A 19,258-nucleotide genomic window follows, 5' to 3' on the forward strand; every position below is an offset into this window, starting at 1 on the left:
TAAAATTGATAGTTAAATAGTAAGACTCACCCGGGGGTACTCCGCCCCCTAGCCACTGACATCACTGACATTCTATTCAATATATCCCATTCCATATCTTCCATCTAATTCAAATATTATTCGGATCTATTGGTTAATAATCTTCAACAACTAGCTAGTGTCACCTGAAATAGTATAGGGGCTTCCCGCGGACGCAAATCTGTCGTTAAACAGATTCGCATCCCAATCGATGGGGTTAATTGGGGTCCTCACACAACGCCCCAGCGGTGTCAATCGAGAAGCAAGAGAGACCTCAAACTCTCAAGACCATCCTCGAAGGAACGACGTCACAAGAGGTTTTCTACTTCCATAGTCAAAAGACTCGCTACTTCCAAATGTCAGCTCTGTGACAAAACACAACACTACACAGCCGGCCGCCCTATCAACAACTGACTGGCCTGCCGAGCTCAGCCTCCTCTTACATCACAATTTTACCTGATCACAAATATTTACATCGCTTGCCAATGAATCATACTGTTTTTTCTAATCGACTTTCAAATAGAGTGTTTTAGCATTACCAAATAAATAAATAGAGAGTTTCCGAAGGAATGCATATTGTTTATTAGAATAGTGAATAAATAAAAGCATTATTATGACGAACTTATTTTCCAAGTTTTACAGATTAAATGTTTTATGAACATCTTCTCGAATTAAATGACGATCGATGATATTTTCCATATAAAATGACAACGATCTTCATTTCATAGCCATCGTTGACGCCGTTTTTATTCGATCATACGGTAGATTATAATGGAATTAGAGACACGTTTTAAAATAGCCAAAATTTGTTTTTTTTCGTAATATCTAGTAAGCCTTGAACTTCACCGAAAAATCCGAAAAAGCATATTTAAGACCCCACAAAACTGCAGTTCTTTCCCATTTAACCGACTCTCTGTCTCCAGTAGTTTCTGAGATACCCATAGCGAACATCGTAGGAAACTCACCCTGTATAGTATTTAGAAACTAACTATTATTATTATTTGACTAGATTTATTTGATTAATAAGACTCGATTAATTTATTTTAAAATAAATTTGATCAGATTTTTTTTTCGTATGTTCTACTACCAGAAAACCAAAATTATATGATAAGCACTTTTCAACGAAGTTGAAAGAAGATATAGTGTATCTATCACAATACTTAATAGAATTACTACAATTAGAAGAAAAACAAAAAGAAAAAATACCCAAATACCTTCACCTACTACTCATCTACAAAATAAACGAATATAATCTCTTATAAAAACACTACACAACTACTTCTTGTACTTTACACTGAAAAAATGATCAAACTTATTAATTAACCAAACAAAAAGAAAAAATAACCAAATTATCCCTTCAAGTCATCCTACTACTTAACTACAAAATAATAAACTATAAAAACACTACTAAACTAATTCTGGTATTCTACACTAAACATTATAATTAAACTTAATAAAATTAATCTAATTTTATACTACAACCACAACAACTACAAAGAAATAAGAACATTTTTTAAAACAGAACTTCGATACGTGCGACCAGTATAATAGATCAAGCTGACAAAGAATATAAAATACTTTAAAAATGTGCATTCGGAAAGAAAAAATATCTCGAAAATTATCTAAACAAACAATTTTTTTTATCAGTGAAAAGCATCGGCCTCGTCGGCCTTGCGGAATTTGTCGGGTATTTACAATGGTCGAATTGAATAATTACCAGCTTTTATAGCATATCTAATAGACAAAAAGTATCTGGTCGATTGGTAACCAATTGGCACAGTCCGAAAATTATCGATTTTTATTTTCTCTGTTTTTATTGGTCGCTTCAAAATTCAGAGTAACAAAAAATATTTTTCTCTAGTAAAAGACTGTGAAATACGCCCCGCCATCTGGTGCTTTACATCCATAAACGTCTTAGGTTGAGCTACTTTAAAAATTCATATACAAGGGTACTACCTACTACCGTTATAGTATCTACGCTTAATGTCCCCGAAATGTATCTTTGTAATATAAAACTGGTTCGAATGAGGCAAAAGCCTAACCTTTAGAAAATACAATTTGACAAAATTATAGCATGACAATTAAGGGTACATTGGCATTTGCCTAGTTTTGCATTTTACCTTTGTTCAGTTTTAATTTAAATATAGATGCAGTTTTTGTCCAATATTGTTCAAATTTGCCATGTGTATTCAGCATACTTTAAAAAAAATACAACTGCTGTAAAATTAATTAACAGGGGAGCCAATATCTGAACAGATCAAAATTTGCATGGGATTTCCTATGTGTCAACGACGAATATTTAGCGACATTTAAGCTGTAGTATATTTTTTCTTCAATTTATATTTCAGTTATAACTTATAACAAAAAGAAGTGGAGTCGATATATTTCATCGATAGATCTTCTTCAGCTCAAGCAGATATGTTATTTCATAAAATATAGAAAAAATCTAGTAATAATATAAATGGCGTTCCATTAAAAAAGTGTCGATAAACTCGTTTTTTCAAAAGTAATGATTTTAATTTTTCTTAAAGTAGTTTTTTAGTTAGTATTTTATACAGTTGTGTTTTATCCATAAATTCTTTATTATACATTCTACAGTATGTTCCCGGATTGTATTTACAAGAGGAAAAACTGTTTTATTGTTGACATTTTGAGAAAAATGAATTCTTAATAAAAATTTTTGCTTATTCTAAAATGATTAATCCTGTTTACACTTTTCCAAATTTCTATACCGTTTTAGAGAAAATTAAAAAAAAAACATAAAAATATAGTTGAATTTTTGTGTAGTCCTAAAAATCAAAACGCGGGTCTATGGTATATAATTTCGTTTGCATTATTTGATAGACTTTTATTGATAGAATTCATAGATAAATGAAACAAGTTTAGATTGGAAAGTGCTCATAAAGTGCATCCTTACAACGGTCGCCATCCAAAGCTTTTGATAATTTCGGAGCGTTTGGTTTTTTTCCGGAATTATGTCGCCAAATATTGTTTATTCAAATTTATTATTTTCTTTTAATTTTATAAATAAAGTACAGTGTAGCCGTTGGATTGGAAACCGACGTTATGCCACGATGGTTTTTGCAGTTCACAGTTCACACAGCTTTTTAAGTTTTTTTAATGCCACTTTTTCACGATTATCACGGGTTTCAGTAAATAAAGTTTAAATTAAACTCACAAGATAGTAATAATTACTTTGAAAATGGCCGCTTTAAACACTTTTCATTATTCTTTCAATGAGGACGGTTTAAATTTTGAAAATTTTTATAATTTTTGAAGATTCTGACTTTGACAAGAAGAGAAAGTTATTTCTGTTCTTGTTTGTGGCTGTTCTTAGCAACCGCTATAGCAGCGCCAGATCGCGTATAACGTACGCGATCCAAAACATATATATTTTGACGGCCATTTCAATTTAATATTTATTTTTCTTTATGATATTTAGAATTTTCTTCAATGCTACCGAAAAAGTGATAATAGTTATAGGAAAATTTGATACTTTAACAGCAAAAAATATGACGTTAATCAAAATTAATAATAACCATCTATCAAAGAATGAAATCTAAATTAAATTACCATAGGAACGACTTTTGATTTTTAGGATTTAGAAAAAAATTAACCTTAATTTCATGTTTTTCTTAATTTTCTAATAACCATTTTAGAATAAGCAAATTTTTTTATGAAGAATGCATTTTTCTCATAATGTCAATAATAAAAAAGTTTTTCCTCTTATAAAGACAATCCGGGGACATTATGTATAGATGTCCGAGGCACTGTTGCAAGGATCCTGAATATTATATTTATACGTTCGTCTTTATAGTATTTAATGAATTGTATGCATAGTAATTACCGTAATAATATGATTAATAATGTTATTTATTTTTCAGTTCGACTTGGAAATACGCCATTTAAAAAGCGCAAATTCTGAGGTTACTAAAAAGTTATATATTATGACTACTGACTATCCGGACGTGGCTCCTAATATTATACGTTATACAGCAGAAGAAAATATAGACTTAAAATCGCAGTACAGTCTTAGTTCACTTTCATATTCAACAGATTCGTCATGTCGTAGCAGTGATACTTCGTCATGTCGTAGCAGTGATACTTCTAACAATTTAGATCTTCAAATGCATCATATTGCAATGAAAAAAGTTGAGATTTCATTTAATAACGAATAAACATATATTACTGTAAACATTGTTTAATTCCAAATTACAGATTATTTTAAGCATTGTTTGGTTTGCACTCTATAACCTTACTCCATTCCCGGAGGTAGAGGTTCTAAATTAGTTGCTGGCGTGGAAGGCACGGAATGTGTTTCTTCTGCAATCTGGAAAATTAAAAAAATATAGCTTGAAAAATTAGACCTATGTACAGGGTGTCCCACTAAGAATAACTCTCGGCTGTATCTCGGAAAATATTAGCTGTAGAGCCTACGGAAAAAAATATTTATGATTAAAGAGGCTATGAGAAATTGCTGGAAATTATTTTCAAGTTTGTAGAACGGCCGCTAAAGGGCGCAACTTCTATAAAGAATAAGAAAATGGAGTTTTTACACAATTTTGACTAGATAACGGGTACTGTAAATAATAGCTTTATAATCTTCAGTAAATTTTTAATATTTTTTACTAGAACCATTTTCCCCTATCTGCCAAAATAAAGTGGCGGGGGAAGGTTAAATCTGTTTGTATTTAAATATTAATAACTCCGGACTTGATAAACGGAATCCAACAAACGGGGGCTCGTTTAAAAGAGAGTTTCTTACTCTATATTATACCGTATAAACAATAATAATAAAATTTTGAATGCAGACACTAGGTGGCGCTGTCTTGCAATTTAACAAACATTGCGTTTTTTTCAAAAAAAAATTAAATGCGATAGTATATTATGTAATTTTAGCTGATAGTACAGAGTAATAAAAGCTTAAAAAGCCAGGGAAAACCGCATCTTGATATCTTCTTTCAAACCGAAGATATTAGCAAAATTATAATAAATACGAGAAAATAAGCCCTTAGTTACCTTATTTTTATAACACGATTACAGTAGGCCTCTTAGATATCAATGACAGTTAATAAGAAATGACGCCTCAATGAAGTCATGGTAGGCTTTGGAAAAAAGTTGCTTTTGACGTAATAGTGTGTTTGACGTCAAAATGTTATTAGATCAACATTTTGATAGTCTTAGCAGCGTTTTTTCTCTATTGAATAAAGGAATTTTTAAAAAAGATAAAAAAACGCTGCTGAAACTATCAAAGTGTTGATATAATAATATTTTGATTTTTAAACTATCCCTCTAAAAGCAACTTTTTTCCAAAGCCTACCATGAATTTACTGAGAGTATATGGTATACAGGGTTGTTCACCACATACGACACGGAGTATTGTAGCTAAACAATTATATTTTTACAAATTTCAAGTTTTGGGTTCGATGAAGGACTATTAGAGGTACAATTTAAAAATAATTTGACAAGATACAGAGTGTCCCAAATAAGTAAAAAATATCAAAGTTGTATTTTTTTAAATGGAACACCCTGTATATTATTACATTTTTGGTTTCTACGATTAAAATAAAGGTAAACTTGATTAAGGTTTATTATACTTAAACATTACCGTTTTTGAAATATTTTCAATTTTGGGAAATTGCAGTAAAAATTTTAAGGCTTCATTTCTCCAAGGGTATCAAAGTTTTTAATACTAAATATTTACTGAAGTTTATTTATTGATCAGTTATTGTGTTGCAATAATAAAAATAATACTACCTTATACAGAGTGTCTAAAAATTTATTTTAAATAATTTCTAGCTTTAAACGCCAATAACTTCTTTAATTTAAATGGGACGCCCTGTATATTTTAGGAGAATCAGATGCACAATTTAATTGTCTATCAAATTGTATTATACCATTTTTTACCTATCCCTTCAAGTTTTCGTAGAAAATGCATTTTCTTATAATTTAGACCCTATTTATCAATATACCCATGGAATATTGACATTTTAGATTGTTTTAAAGCAACAAATGTACAAAATGTACAGGCTAGTAATATTATCGTTTTAGCAAAACGATAATATTACTAGCCCATTTGTATGCAAAAGAAAACTATTTAAATCTTTATAAAAGAGTATACCATAATTAAATATAACACCATTATTTCCGCCCATATACTAATTAATTACATACTTAATTGTGTTCGTTAATAAATTATTCTAAATAAATGTGGATTTGAGTCAGAAATCAATATAATAATAAGTTATCAAATTAAAGTCTCTGTTGTTATAAATAAGTATTTATTAAAAAATGAAATATCATTTTTAAGGTGTTTCTTTTTATCACACTGTCTAATACCCATACAAAATTCAATTTTTTAGTATTTGGAGCAATTATTATTAATCAACGCAAACAGTCAGTTAATGTAGTTTGAATACTGGAATCATATTAATTGGTCCCCTTTAACAAATATTTAAACAGTTTTTTTATTTTTTAATAAAATAAACAAATTATATCGACAATATTAGTATCTGTACTCTTTAAAAATTTGGTACATCTTTAAAAATAATCTAAAATGTCAATATTCCATGGGTATATTGATAAATAAGTTCTAAATTACAAGAAAATGCATTTTCTTCGGAAACTTAAAGAGATAGGTAAAAAATGGTATAATGTAATTTGATAGACAATTAAATTGTGCATCTGATTCTCGTAAAATATACAAGGTGTTCCGTTTAAATTAAACAAGTTATTGCCGTTTGAAGCTAATAATTATTTAAAATAAATTTTTAGGCACTCTGTATAAGGTACTATTATTTTTATTATTGCAACAAAATAACTGATCAATAAATAAACTTCAGTAAATATTTAGTATCAAAAACTTTGATACCCTTGGAGAAATGAAGCCTTAAAATTTTTACTGCAATTTCACAAAATTAAAATATTTCAAAAACGGTAAGGTTTAAGTATAATAAACCTTAATCAAATTTACCTTTATTTTAATCGTAGAAACTAAAAATGAAATAATATACAGCGTGTTCCATTTAAAAAAATACAACTTTGATATTTTTTACTTATTTGGGACACTCTGTATCTTGTAAAATTATTTTTAAATTGTACCTCTAATAGTCCTTCATCGAACCCAAAACTTACAATTTGTAAAAATCTCATCGTTTAGCTACAATACTCCGTGTCGTATGTGGTGAACAACCCTGTTATAGTATTATGGTATTCTGGTTCACTGACGATTTTTTGAATAAAATCATCTTTATTATCTTATTTTACTTAAAATAAGGTAATTAAGGGCTATATTTCCGTATATATTATAATTTTGCTAATAACTTTGGTTTGAAAAAAGATATCAAGATGCGGTTTTGTTAAGCTTTTATTACTCTTTAGTATGAGCTAAAATTAATAATGCCGTACAGTATATGTAATTGAAATTACATATACTGTCGCATTTATTTTTTTTTTCAAAAAAACGCGTAATTTTTGTTAAATTGTAAGACAGCCCCCCAAGCGTCTACGTTCAAAAGGTTATTTTTATTGTTTATGTGGTATAATATAGAGTAAGAAACGCTCTTTTAAACGAGCTCTCATTTGTTGGATTCTGATCATCCAGTCCGGAGTTATTAACAATTAAATAAAGATAGATCTAACCTTCCCCCACCACTTTATTTTAGCAGATAGGGGAAAATGGTTCTAACAAAAAAGATCCAAAATTTACTGAAGATTATGAAGCTATTATTATTTATAGTACATCGTATCTAGGCAAAATTTCTTAAAAATTCCATTTTGTTATTTTCCATAGCAGTTACGCCCTCTAGCCGCCGTCCTACAAACTTGAAAATAATTTCCAGCAATTTCTCATGGTCTCTTTAGTTATAAATATTGTTTTAAATTATTATAAATAATTATTTATTTTTTATTTAAAAATGATTATTTATAAAAATAAATTTATTTATAATTTATTATTTATAAAATGACAGCGATCTTCATTTCATAGCCATCGCTGACGCCGTTTTTATTCGATCATACGGTACTTTCCGAGATACAACCGAGAGCTATTCTTAGTGGGACACCCTGTACAAACCAGTTATTGATAGCTGATAACAGTAGCTTGCAATGAATAAAAATACAGAAGACACAAAAACTCCAAATAAAACTAAATGCCTAAATAAAAATAACATAATTACCATCAAATTTGGTTCCGAACCAGATGAATTAATAGATACAGGCTGCGGAGTTGTTGGTGGAATAGACGTCGAGTTTGTTATCGGAGGTGAGTCGAGGATAATCTCCTGCACTGCTAAAGGTATATGCATTCGTTGTGTTTCGCTAAACGAATTCAAATGCTCCTTAAGCGGTATTTTCAAATCGGGACAAGTGTTTAATACTTCAATAAGTTGAGGAGCTGGTAATTGCATAAGTACCGCAAAACTTTGTGGTTTTGTTCTTTGACAGCATTTAATAAATCCTTCCCAAACTACCTTTTGCTTCCAAACCTAAAACATATTATTTAAATATAATTTGTGTTTCAACGGATCTTATGACTTATAAGCGTCTTTAAACTAGTGAAGGGATCACTCGAGTGAAAAATACTCGGTCACCCGAGTATTCATATCCTCGGTATGTCTCGAGTATTTTTGATTTATTACTCGGCACGCAACTAACATCGAGTGTAGCGTACCGTCCTCGCTACTCGCGAGGATACAGGTGATTTACGATTTATGCTGAAACCTTTTTGTGTCGATTCTCGAGGATTACTCGGCACGCAACTAACGTTGGGTGTGACATACCGTCCTCGCTGCTCGCGAGGATACAAGGCGATTTAGCTGAAACCTTTTATATAGAGGATAGAGGATAACCGTTTAATCACTTGCTCGTATATCGCTCGCTATATTAATCGGTTTTCAGAGTAGTAACCTGCATTTTTGAACAGAAATACATTACTTATTTTTGTTTTCTTTACTTTAGATGTTTAGATGGGATATATTAATTATATTTCTTTAAATTATAAAGATTTTTTCTCCATACTTTTTATTATATAGTTTTTTAACTATTAATATAATAATATAATGTTTTTTTTTCTGTGTAATAATTCAGAATTGTAATTGTCAGTTTTCGACTTTCAAAATTCCATTTGACAAAACCACAGTTGTTTATTTAGGTTAAGGCTTTGGAGATTTTGCTTTATTTGCATTTTTAATTTTCATTTTACGTTTTTTCTTGTAAAAAACCTTTGCTTGTAGGAGGGGTATATAAAGGATTCACTAAAAACCCAGTTTTTACCACAATAAAAAGAGGTTGAAAATCTGAAACAATCATCATTAACAATTTTTTTTCTGTTATTAGTTAAGCTGTGCCCAAACAATAGACTTTAAAACTGGGCATTATGTCGCACAAAAACTTAAAATATGCACAATAACACAGTACTACCACAATTTATTAGGTACTACAGTTTATTTTCGGTAAAAATGCGCTATTAAAAAGTAATACAAAATATATTTTTTATCTCAGTGACCGACCGTCGACAAATAAACAATAAATAACGAGCCCTTTAAAAAAAAAGCCGCCCGTATTTCCTAGAATTACTTGATTTCATTTGGCCTGAAAGGTTGCCAGATTAGTCACAAAAATCGGAGTTAAAGAAGCAAAATCAGTACAATTTAAAGCAAAACCAATAAAAATTTTATTTCCCACATGAAATTACACGAAAATATTAAAAAAGTGTTTAATATAATTATTTATTTTTATTACAATATTATTCAAGTCATTCAAGTACATGGCAATAATGTGTTAAAAACGGCAAGCAAAATCACTCACACCCAGCGCCGGGTATTATTCAGGTTTCGAACGAGATATTATACAGAGAAAATTTTATGACCGAGGATTCCTCGGATGATCATCCGATTTTTGGAATCTTCGAGGATCAATATTCGAGTATTAAAATCATCCGATTTTTCCCAACACTACTTTAAACTATCTTCGATTATTCTTTTTCTCTTCAAAATAATTCGTTCAAAATTTCGACATAAACATCACAATGATTTAACAAATATAATCTATCCAACCTGAGAATATGTGACTGTGACAGTTGTTGTCTACGATATTCAAAAATAAATTTATTTAGCTGTCAATTTTTAGACGTCCTCATTTTGAGATAGCAATTGTTTAAAGAAGTACGCGCGAAAAATCACTTTCGCATATAAATGGCGAAATGCATCAAAATAACCAGATAGTCTATAAATTAGCCCTGTAAACACTTTAACCGTAACTAGTAGTTTGACTTGTCTAAACAAATTGAGCGGTGTCGTATACACTTGTATGCAGATAATGTGCAACTATATCTGAAATATTGCATTGAGGAAGCTAAAAACACTAGGTGCGATCAATAACGGCATGCACTTCTTCTGGTGTGAAGAACATTAGATGAGGATAAATTCAGGCGAAATCATGACTCTTTGTATTGGCCATAAAAAAACTAACTTATGTGGCACCCAGTCTAAATTTAAGTATTGACAATGTTATACTTGAGTGGACTAGTAGTATGAAGAATCTGGGCGTAGATTTGGATGATGAACATACCACAGTGATTTTTTCGAATCACTGTGGTAAGTTTTATCAATTGTCTAAAAACCACCTGAATAAGTCTACTTTTTACTGATTTCTACTACGTTCTTACCTAAATATAATAAGCAAAGAATACAAAGAATTCAGACTGCTAGTATGAGATTTGTGTGCAATTTATTATATGGAGATCACATACTTTTTAATCTAAATGTTTAAAAGAACCACAGAGAAATGCGTGAAAGATTGGAATATTTATATGCGATCCCATTTATACAGGGTGGTCCGAACTGTATTCCGGAAACTTCGGCAGCATATTCTGCAGATAAAAATATGTAAACAAGATCGTATAAATATATGTCCTAAAATATTTAGTTTCGGAGATACAGGGTGTAGAAGTTTCATTTTTATTTTGATTTTTTTCCAAATAATTTCTGTCAAAAAGTAAACCAAATCAAAATTTGGATGAAAATTGGTGTCTGGGAGTTTTTTGACATGAGAAATTTGACTTTGATGTCAATATGACTCCTATTTGTAGGGGGCGCCACCTACATGTGTTTTAACAATTTTGAAGAGTAATGACTTTTCTTCCGTACCTGTAATAAAACTACTGAGTGAAAAAAATATAACATTTCCGGGACTTTTTACCTAAAAATGTGCCTTAGTAAAAATCGCTACGAGCAACCGTTCTCAAGATATTTAGAATGGAAATAGTCAATACATGTCATTATTAACAAAAAATAAACATACTGATTTTTTTTGTGAGAAATTAAGAGTAAGTTGCTTTGTAATCATTTTTCTTTCGTACCTGTATGAAACTACTGAGTGAAAAAATATACATTTCCGTGACTTTTTACGTAAAAAATGTGTCTTGGTAAAAACTGAAAACAACTAACAAGCAACTTTTTTACTTAGTTTTATATGCGGAATATGCTGCCGAAGTTTCTGGAATACAATTCGGACCACCCTGTATAAAAATATTTAATAATAAAGTACCCATGTTAATTAATTATTAACTTTAAATTTTTAATTAATAATAAAAAGATCTCAAATTCATAGTGAACATTATAATGAATTCATTAGTAGTACCTCAACGCAATACATCAAAATATAAAGGCTTTGTCCTATATGGTTCCTACCCTATTGAACGAATTTATAGATGTAAATGTAGAGAAAATAATGTACGATGTAAATGCAGAAAATAAGGTACGAACTAAAATTGGAACGTCACTGTATATTATTTAATACCTAGTTTGGTTGAGAGTACAGTTTTAGCATAGTAGAAGGAAAAGAGTAATTGCACTCTCCAAGCACGCAAATATTTTCTGCTAGTTTTTAAAATCTGTCGAATATCTGCAGATTGCAGAGCGTTTCAGTTGAGTTACGTCCGTCGACCTGCAAGGTTCGAGCGTTAGGTCCCAGCACAGAGACGGATTGACAAAAAATGAGTGTCTTACTGTGTGCTGCTATTGGTTGTAGTAATAATTCAAAAAATTGTGCTTTGAGTTTTTTGGCGTCATTTGTGATCATTTTTTGTGTTCAGGTTAATTTTCTCATGATTACTAGTTAATAATTAGATATTATTTTCATTTAAACCTCAAGTTTTTATCGGTTTTACTTTTGACAACAATCCCTTGCTTACTGTTTAACGAACTGCACTATCATTGAACAAAAATTTGCTAGTACCGAAAAAAACCCTGGAAATCCCGGTTCCTTAGAGGCATGGTACCAAAAATACCGGTTCCGAAAAACAGATCCGGTTCCGGAAACGCTATAACTTACTATAATCGTGAATCGCCCTATACAGGGTAAGTCTTAAATAAGTGCAAATATTTTTAAGGGTAGTATATTTTGGCCCCAGAAATATAAGGATTTTTCTGCGCAATTTTTTTATTGAAAAAAAAACTGAAAATGTTTTTAGTTTTTAGTTAAAAAACACAATTTCTTGATAATATGGTAATTAGAGTTCAGAACTGGAAATTCCCGGTTCTTTTCAGATACCAAAGAACCGGGACTCGAAATTATTAATTCCCGGTTCTTTCGATACCTTCGGGACTCGGTAACAGTAACTAGAAAATTATTCTTTTATTATGTGAGAAAGTAGTGATGCTATTTCTCATTGTTCTTGCTTCTTTTCTCTTTTGAAATTTCTGTAATGTTTATTAGCAATTATTGAAGTTTAAATATGTTATTTTATTATTTAGTACAATGTCTTGTTCAATGTATTAGTTAACCAATGAAAATCACCTAACCAATACATTACTACAAAACAAACACATTAATGTTAAAATTAAATTTGTTTTAAATTTAAAAAAAGTTATAGAAAATCTTTGCAATAGAAAATAATATAAAAATATGCCATTATATATTTTTTCCACATTTCTTCCTATCAGAAGATTTATAGATACAGAAGAATTGTTACTTACACGAAATGTGAAAATATTCTGTTTTCAAGCAAATTTTTACTTGATGATCAATTTTTTTTATTTTATTTTATTTTGAACTCATATTTTCCTAAATACATCTCTGTGAAACTATGGCGAGTGCCACGACTATACTTTGCCTAGTTATAGACCACGACTATACAGCTACGTCAGTGGTCACGGGACGTGAGAACAAGGTCATATAAAGTGGCAGAAAAAGAACAAAGGATTTGACAAGGAGTAAAGCTACTAGTTCCTTATACTATGGTTTTAGTTTACAATTTGACATTTAAGTTTACAGGGTGTTTCAAAAAACATGTGCCATCTCTCGAGGCGAGATTCCTCACGTAAAAAATAAGATTTATTTTTCCTATCAACATAGATCCAATTTTGTTTTGTTTCGTAGCTACGGGATGTTAAAGTCTTAATAATCTTTCGATTTATTATAATTTTCTTCCAAGTACTTTTAGTGATTCGAATGAAATTTTGAGGGTAAAAGTATACAATAAAACTGCATATTTTAATGCTAAAAAAGTGTCGATAAATTCATCAAGGATGTGCATATGGGTTATCACTGGAACTTTTTTTTTGGTCATGGCTAGATAATCTTAGAGTCAGAATATTAGGCTAGTTTTTCTTTATGGTACAATTTTGTTCAGATATTTGTTTATATTAAAAAATGTCTATACCTCTGTGGCGGATTTATCTGTCCAAAATAAAATAGTTATTTTTTTGTAAACACTGATACCTTAATTCAAGGGAGACTAATTGTCTGCAGTGGTTTACTATGTTCTATACAGGGTGTTTCACAAAACGTGCCATCTGTCGTGGGGAGATCCCTGACGTAAAAATAAGATTTATTTTTCATATCAACATATAGTACGAGAGCTAGCAACGTCGGAAAAACAAGTATTTTAAGACGTCTGGCTCTTTGATATATCTTTTACTATGCTCTCTAGAACAGCATGCGGCCCGTCTGGCTGCTGGTAAACGTTGCGTTCCCTACTGCGCATTGAAAGAAGATCCTATATTTTTATGAGTCCTTTAAATTCTAGTATTGAATATAAATCGAACATGTCTCCATAGCGCAGTGCTTAGAGTTTCCGACCACGAACCGATGATTCACAGTTCGAATCCGGGTCAGGGCAAAGACTTTTTAGTTTATTTTCGTTTAGATTCTGTTAGTAAAGTATTAAATATTTGTTTTTTTTAATCACCAAAATTATTTAATACTTTACTGTCAGAATATAAAGGAAAATAAAAAAGTCTTTGTCCTGACCCGGATTCGAACTCTGAATCATCGGTTCGTGGTCGAAAACTCTACGCACTGCGCTATGGAGACATGTTCGATTTATATTCAATATTAGAATTTATAGGCCTAAATTAATAAAAAATATAGGATCTTATTCCAATGCGCAGTAGTGAACGCAACGGATATCGGCAGCCATACGGGCGGCATGCTGTTCCAGAGAGCATAGTAAAAGATATATCAAAGAGCCAGACGTCTTAAAATACTTTCTCGAAAACGTGGCTAGCTCTTAGACTAATAGGTTCAATTCTGCTTATTTCGTAGCTACAGGGTGTTAAAGTCTTAATATTTTTTTCGATTTGTTATATATTTATTTGTTATAAAGTACTTTTAACGTTTTGAATGAAATTTTCAGGACAAAAGTTACTATAAATGCGATATATTTTAAAGCTAAAAAAGTGTCGACGTATTCACCAGCGACGTGCATATGGGTTATCATCGGAAAATAATTGTAAAAAAGCATGTACGCCACTGACTTTTTTTTCACTTGTTAGCGAAATAGTGTAAGCAGTTTAATTCCGATTAAAAGTTATTCCTTGATATCTTGTCGATATCGGCCTTTTTGATGAGATAAACGCAATTGTATTGATTTGCATTGATCCCAGTGTAATAGCAACGTTAAAAAAATAATATTATTAACTTACGAAAGTTTTAAATAAGTACTCATTGATTCCTTTTCAAAAAATATGAAAAAAAGTTCCTATAAATATGGGTATGGAAATGCATAGTTTTAGAGTTGCAGGATGTTAAATCTTTTTAAAATTAGTTTTTTTGTTATTATCTTAAATTCCATTATTTTTTTATTTGAAATTGCTGTAGGTTCGACTAATACTAATAATATTTAATAATAAATTAGGTAAAATATATAATTTATTAATTTTATTTTTATTTAAATGTTATTAATTGTGATTAATAAAATTGCGTTTATCTCATCAAGGATGCCGAATTCGACAAAATATCAAGAGATAACTTTTACTTGGCATTAAACGACCTATACAATTTTGATATCAAAAGAAAACGCACATGTTTCTTTTTTGAAAAAATATTCCAGTGATAACCCATATGCACATCCTTGATGAATTTATCGACACTTTTTTAGCATTAAAACTGCATATTTTAATGCTAAAAAAGTGTCGATAAATTCATCAAGGATGTGCATATGGGTTATCACTGGAATATTTTTTCAAAAAAAACATGTGACCATGATATCAAAAATGTATAGATCGTTTAAAAAAAACAATGCTTGATCTCTTGATATTTTGTCGAGAATTCGGCATCCTGATGAATAAACACAATTTTATTAATCACAATTAATATTATTTAAATAAAAATAAAATTAATAAATTATATATTTTACCTAATTTATTCAAATATTATTAGTAGTAGTCGACCTACTGGCAATTTCAAATAAAAAATAATGGAATTTAGATAATAACAAAAACTGAATTTTAAAAAGATTTAACATCCTGCAACTCTTCAACTATATCCATACCCATATTTAGAGGAACTTTTTTTCATATTTTTGAAAAGAATCAATGATATTTCTATTTAAAACTTTCGTAGTTAATAATATTATGACACAACGTTGCTATTACACTGGGATCAATGCAAATCAATACAATTGCGTTTATCCTCATCAAAAGCCGATATCGACTGAATATCAAGGAATAACTTTAATCGGAATTAAACTGCTTACACTATTTCGCTGCTAACAAGTGAAAAAAGCCAGTCGTACATGCTTTTTGCCAATTATTTTCCGATGATAACCCATATGCACGTCGCTGGTGAATACGTCGACACTTTTTAAAATATTAGCGTTATAGTAACTTTGTCCTGAAAATTTCATTCAAGCATTAAAAACTTTATAACAAATAAAATAAGCAAATCGAAAAAATATTAAGACTTTAAACCTGGTAGCTGGCATAAGATGGCGAATTGAACCTGATATCTAAGAGCTAACCACGTTTTCGAGAAATTTCACAAGACGTCTGGCTCTTTTGATATATCTTTTACTATGCTCTCTGGAACAGCATGCCGCCCGTATGGCTGCCGATATCCGTTGCGTTCACTACTGCGCATTGGAATAAGATCCTATATTTTTTATTAATTTAGGCCTATAAATTCTAATATTGAATATAAATCGAACATGTCTCCATAGCGCAGTGCGTAGAGTTTTCGACCACGAACCGATGATTCAGAGTTCGAATCGGGTCAGGACAAAGACTTTTTATTTTCCTTTATATTCTGACAGTAAAGTATTAAATAATTTTGGTGATTAAAAAAACAAATATTTAATACTTTACTAACAGAATCTAAACGAAAATAAACTAAAAAGTCTTTGCCCTGACCAGATTCAAGTTCATGGTGGCTGCGCTATGGAGACATTCGACATTGCTATTCAATAGAGCTAAGAACTCATAAAATATAGGATCTTCTTTCAATGCAAGGCAGATTACCACGACCATGGCGCAGACAAACGGGACTCATAGCAAATATCAGGATCTTCTTAAGCATATCAAGCCAGACGTCTTGGCTGTTTTTCCGGCGTTGATATGAAAAACCCATGCGTCTTAAATCCATTTGTGCGGGCGTTTGCTGGCTTTTGTCAAGCGCATAGTGCAACAGTCAGTCGCGGAGCCTTGAATTAAGGTATCAGTGTTTACAAAAAAATAACTATTTTATTTTGGACAGATAAATCCGCCACAGAGGTATAGACATTTTTTAATATAAACAAATATCTGAACAAAATTGTACCATAAAGAAAAACTAGCCTAATATTCTGACTCTAAGATTATCTAGCCATGACCAAAAAAAAAGATCATTAAATCGACTGAGTAGTTCAGAAAATATAGAACTTGGATTTAAAGTAACTTTAAAAATATGCCATCATTTTGACAAGAAGTTTATATATTTTAACTTTTTTTTAATATAACCTATACATACTTGTTTCAAAATAAGCCTCTGTAAAATATTCATAACAAAACCAGAAAGTCGTGAATAACTGCCCAACGCCTGAATAACTGTTCTCATTAACAACGTGGGTAATGGTGTTTGATCCATCAGCTGCTGAAGTACAACAGCTAAAACTTCTTGTGTGTATACCTGTATTTAAAAATTGATTTGTTACCTTTTTTAAAAGACAAGTGTTTTTTGTTATTTACCTGTTTTTCTTGCAAGCAAAGTGAAATTGCTTTAATAATGGTTTTGAGATCTGCTTTACTAGTGTCTATTAAATGCAAAGCTACTAATAACTCCGAGGGAGAAATTGGACTTTCACCATGTAATCCTAATAGTCTATTAAAAACTTCACGCACCACAACTGGATTTAGTTTTATTAACTTTGGAAGAGCCAATATAACCTAAAAAATAATGAATAATTTATAAATGTGTATATCATATACTACCATATTACATATTTTGTGTACAGGGTGGCGCCTCTCATACGACGCGGAGGCTCCAAGGAGAACGACAGTTTGTATTGAAATGAAATTTTGTGAGCAATGTACATGTACCGGGTTATCATTTTAGTTTGACCCACTTTCAAAAGCTTATAACTTTTTCGTTTGTTGGGTTAAAGCATTCATTCAAAAAGCATGTTGTAGCAGTTTCAGCCAAGTTTTTGCGAGTGTTGTCAAAAATGAGAGTAGGTGTCACATGTCAGATTTTTGAAACTAAAAAAACTTTTTATTAAATGGGACACCCCGTATATTAGTAGCGCATTAGATAGTCGCCTTTTCTCCGAATTCAAAAATGTATCACACATGTGCATTCTTAAACATGTAAAAACAATTAGGTAATTAAAAGAATCAAGATAGTTATAAATGGTTTTGTTTCCAAATTATGTTTGTTAGTTTCTTTGAATAAGAAGACTAAGGAAGGAGCATATCAAAAATCTTAGGTACACCGCGATGGGCCTCAAATATGGCCGACTTAAATTCCGGTTTATCAGTGTCGTTCTAATTTTATTTAAAAAATGTAAAACTATGATGTAGGGTAGACGTGGGGTAGACTCAATAATTTGTTGTTTTATTTTACGTTGTGAATAAATGTTGGTAGTTATTAAAATTGTTATAAAAATATATAATGCTAATAAAAATAGATAAGTTATAATAAGTATTTATTACCACAAACATCCGATACGCTACTGAAGCAAGTAAGTCAAATTAACGTATCTAAATTCTTTGACATCTAATCTTTGACAAGTAATAAATAAAAGCTAAAATGCAAGAAAAATATATAATTTAGTTAATTTAAGTGAGTTTTATAAATGATCGGTTTACTACACGTATGTATATTATATAGTCACTTACTAGCGAAACGTTGTTCCATTATTTCACTCAATTTTTGCCGAGATCTACCGCATGCTACACAATCAACTATTTTAGAGTCTTTTCGATAAATCGCGATAGTGTCACTGTTAATTTAAGTGCTGCCACAATTTCCATCTAGATTTACTACCTTTATACAACTATCAGTAGTAGAATAAATAATAAATAACATAAAATAAGCTCCGTAAAGACTGACAAATCCACAAAATTTCAAATCAAATTCAAATGTGTCAAATGCATCGTCAAACAGAACTGTCAAGGATCCCCACCCTAGAGTGCTTTTATGGCGCTTTTTCCGCCCACCATGCATGAATACATGGATAGCATTATGCTCCTTCCTTAGTCTTCTTATTCAAAGGTTAGTTTGCCTTATCAATGTAGCACAACACATTAACGACAATAATATAGCTATAGAATTAAAAACAGTTATAGGTTATTCATTTTCATAATCTATATTGCTCTACATGACCACCTTTTTCGATGCATTTTCGAAATATTTTCTACAGGCTTTTCATAATATGACGTTTATAATGTTAATGTGTGATACATTTTTGAATTCGAAGAAAAGGGGACTATCTAATGCGCTACTAATATACAGGATGTCCCATTTAAAAAGTTTTTTTTTAATT

General features: G+C 30.7%; 2 protein-coding genes across 3 annotated transcripts in view; one reads left to right on the forward strand and one right to left on the reverse strand.

Annotated features, from left to right (window-relative positions):
• Positions 1-4,213, forward strand: part of LOC115879636 (coiled-coil domain-containing protein 39-like) — a 64,202-nt gene extending 59,989 nt beyond the window's left edge. For both annotated transcript variants that reach the window (XM_030896530.1, XM_030896531.1), the window contains exon 7: positions 3,903-4,213. In XM_030896530.1, coding sequence (XP_030752390.1) covers positions 3,903-4,196 — 294 coding nt within the window. In that variant the 3' untranslated portion in view covers positions 4,197-4,213. The remainder of the gene's footprint in view (positions 1-3,902) is intronic.
• LOC115879635 (symplekin) overlaps positions 4,202-19,258 on the reverse strand; it is a 43,446-nt gene continuing 28,389 nt past the window's right edge. Inside the window, exons 11-14 of the mRNA XM_030896529.1 lie at positions 17,463-17,660; positions 17,245-17,403; positions 8,196-8,504; positions 4,202-4,348 (exon numbers count right to left, since the gene is read on the reverse strand). Coding sequence (XP_030752389.1) covers positions 4,274-4,348; positions 8,196-8,504; positions 17,245-17,403; positions 17,463-17,660 — 741 coding nt within the window. The 3' untranslated portion in view covers positions 4,202-4,273. The remainder of the gene's footprint in view (positions 4,349-8,195; positions 8,505-17,244; positions 17,404-17,462; positions 17,661-19,258) is intronic.

The sequence above is a fragment of the Sitophilus oryzae genome, unplaced genomic scaffold, assembly GCF_002938485.1.
Source record: "Sitophilus oryzae breed Bouriz unplaced genomic scaffold, Soryzae_2.0 scaffold_1582_pilon_pilon, whole genome shotgun sequence".
NCBI classification, from domain to species: Eukaryota; Metazoa; Arthropoda; class Insecta; order Coleoptera; family Curculionidae; genus Sitophilus; species Sitophilus oryzae.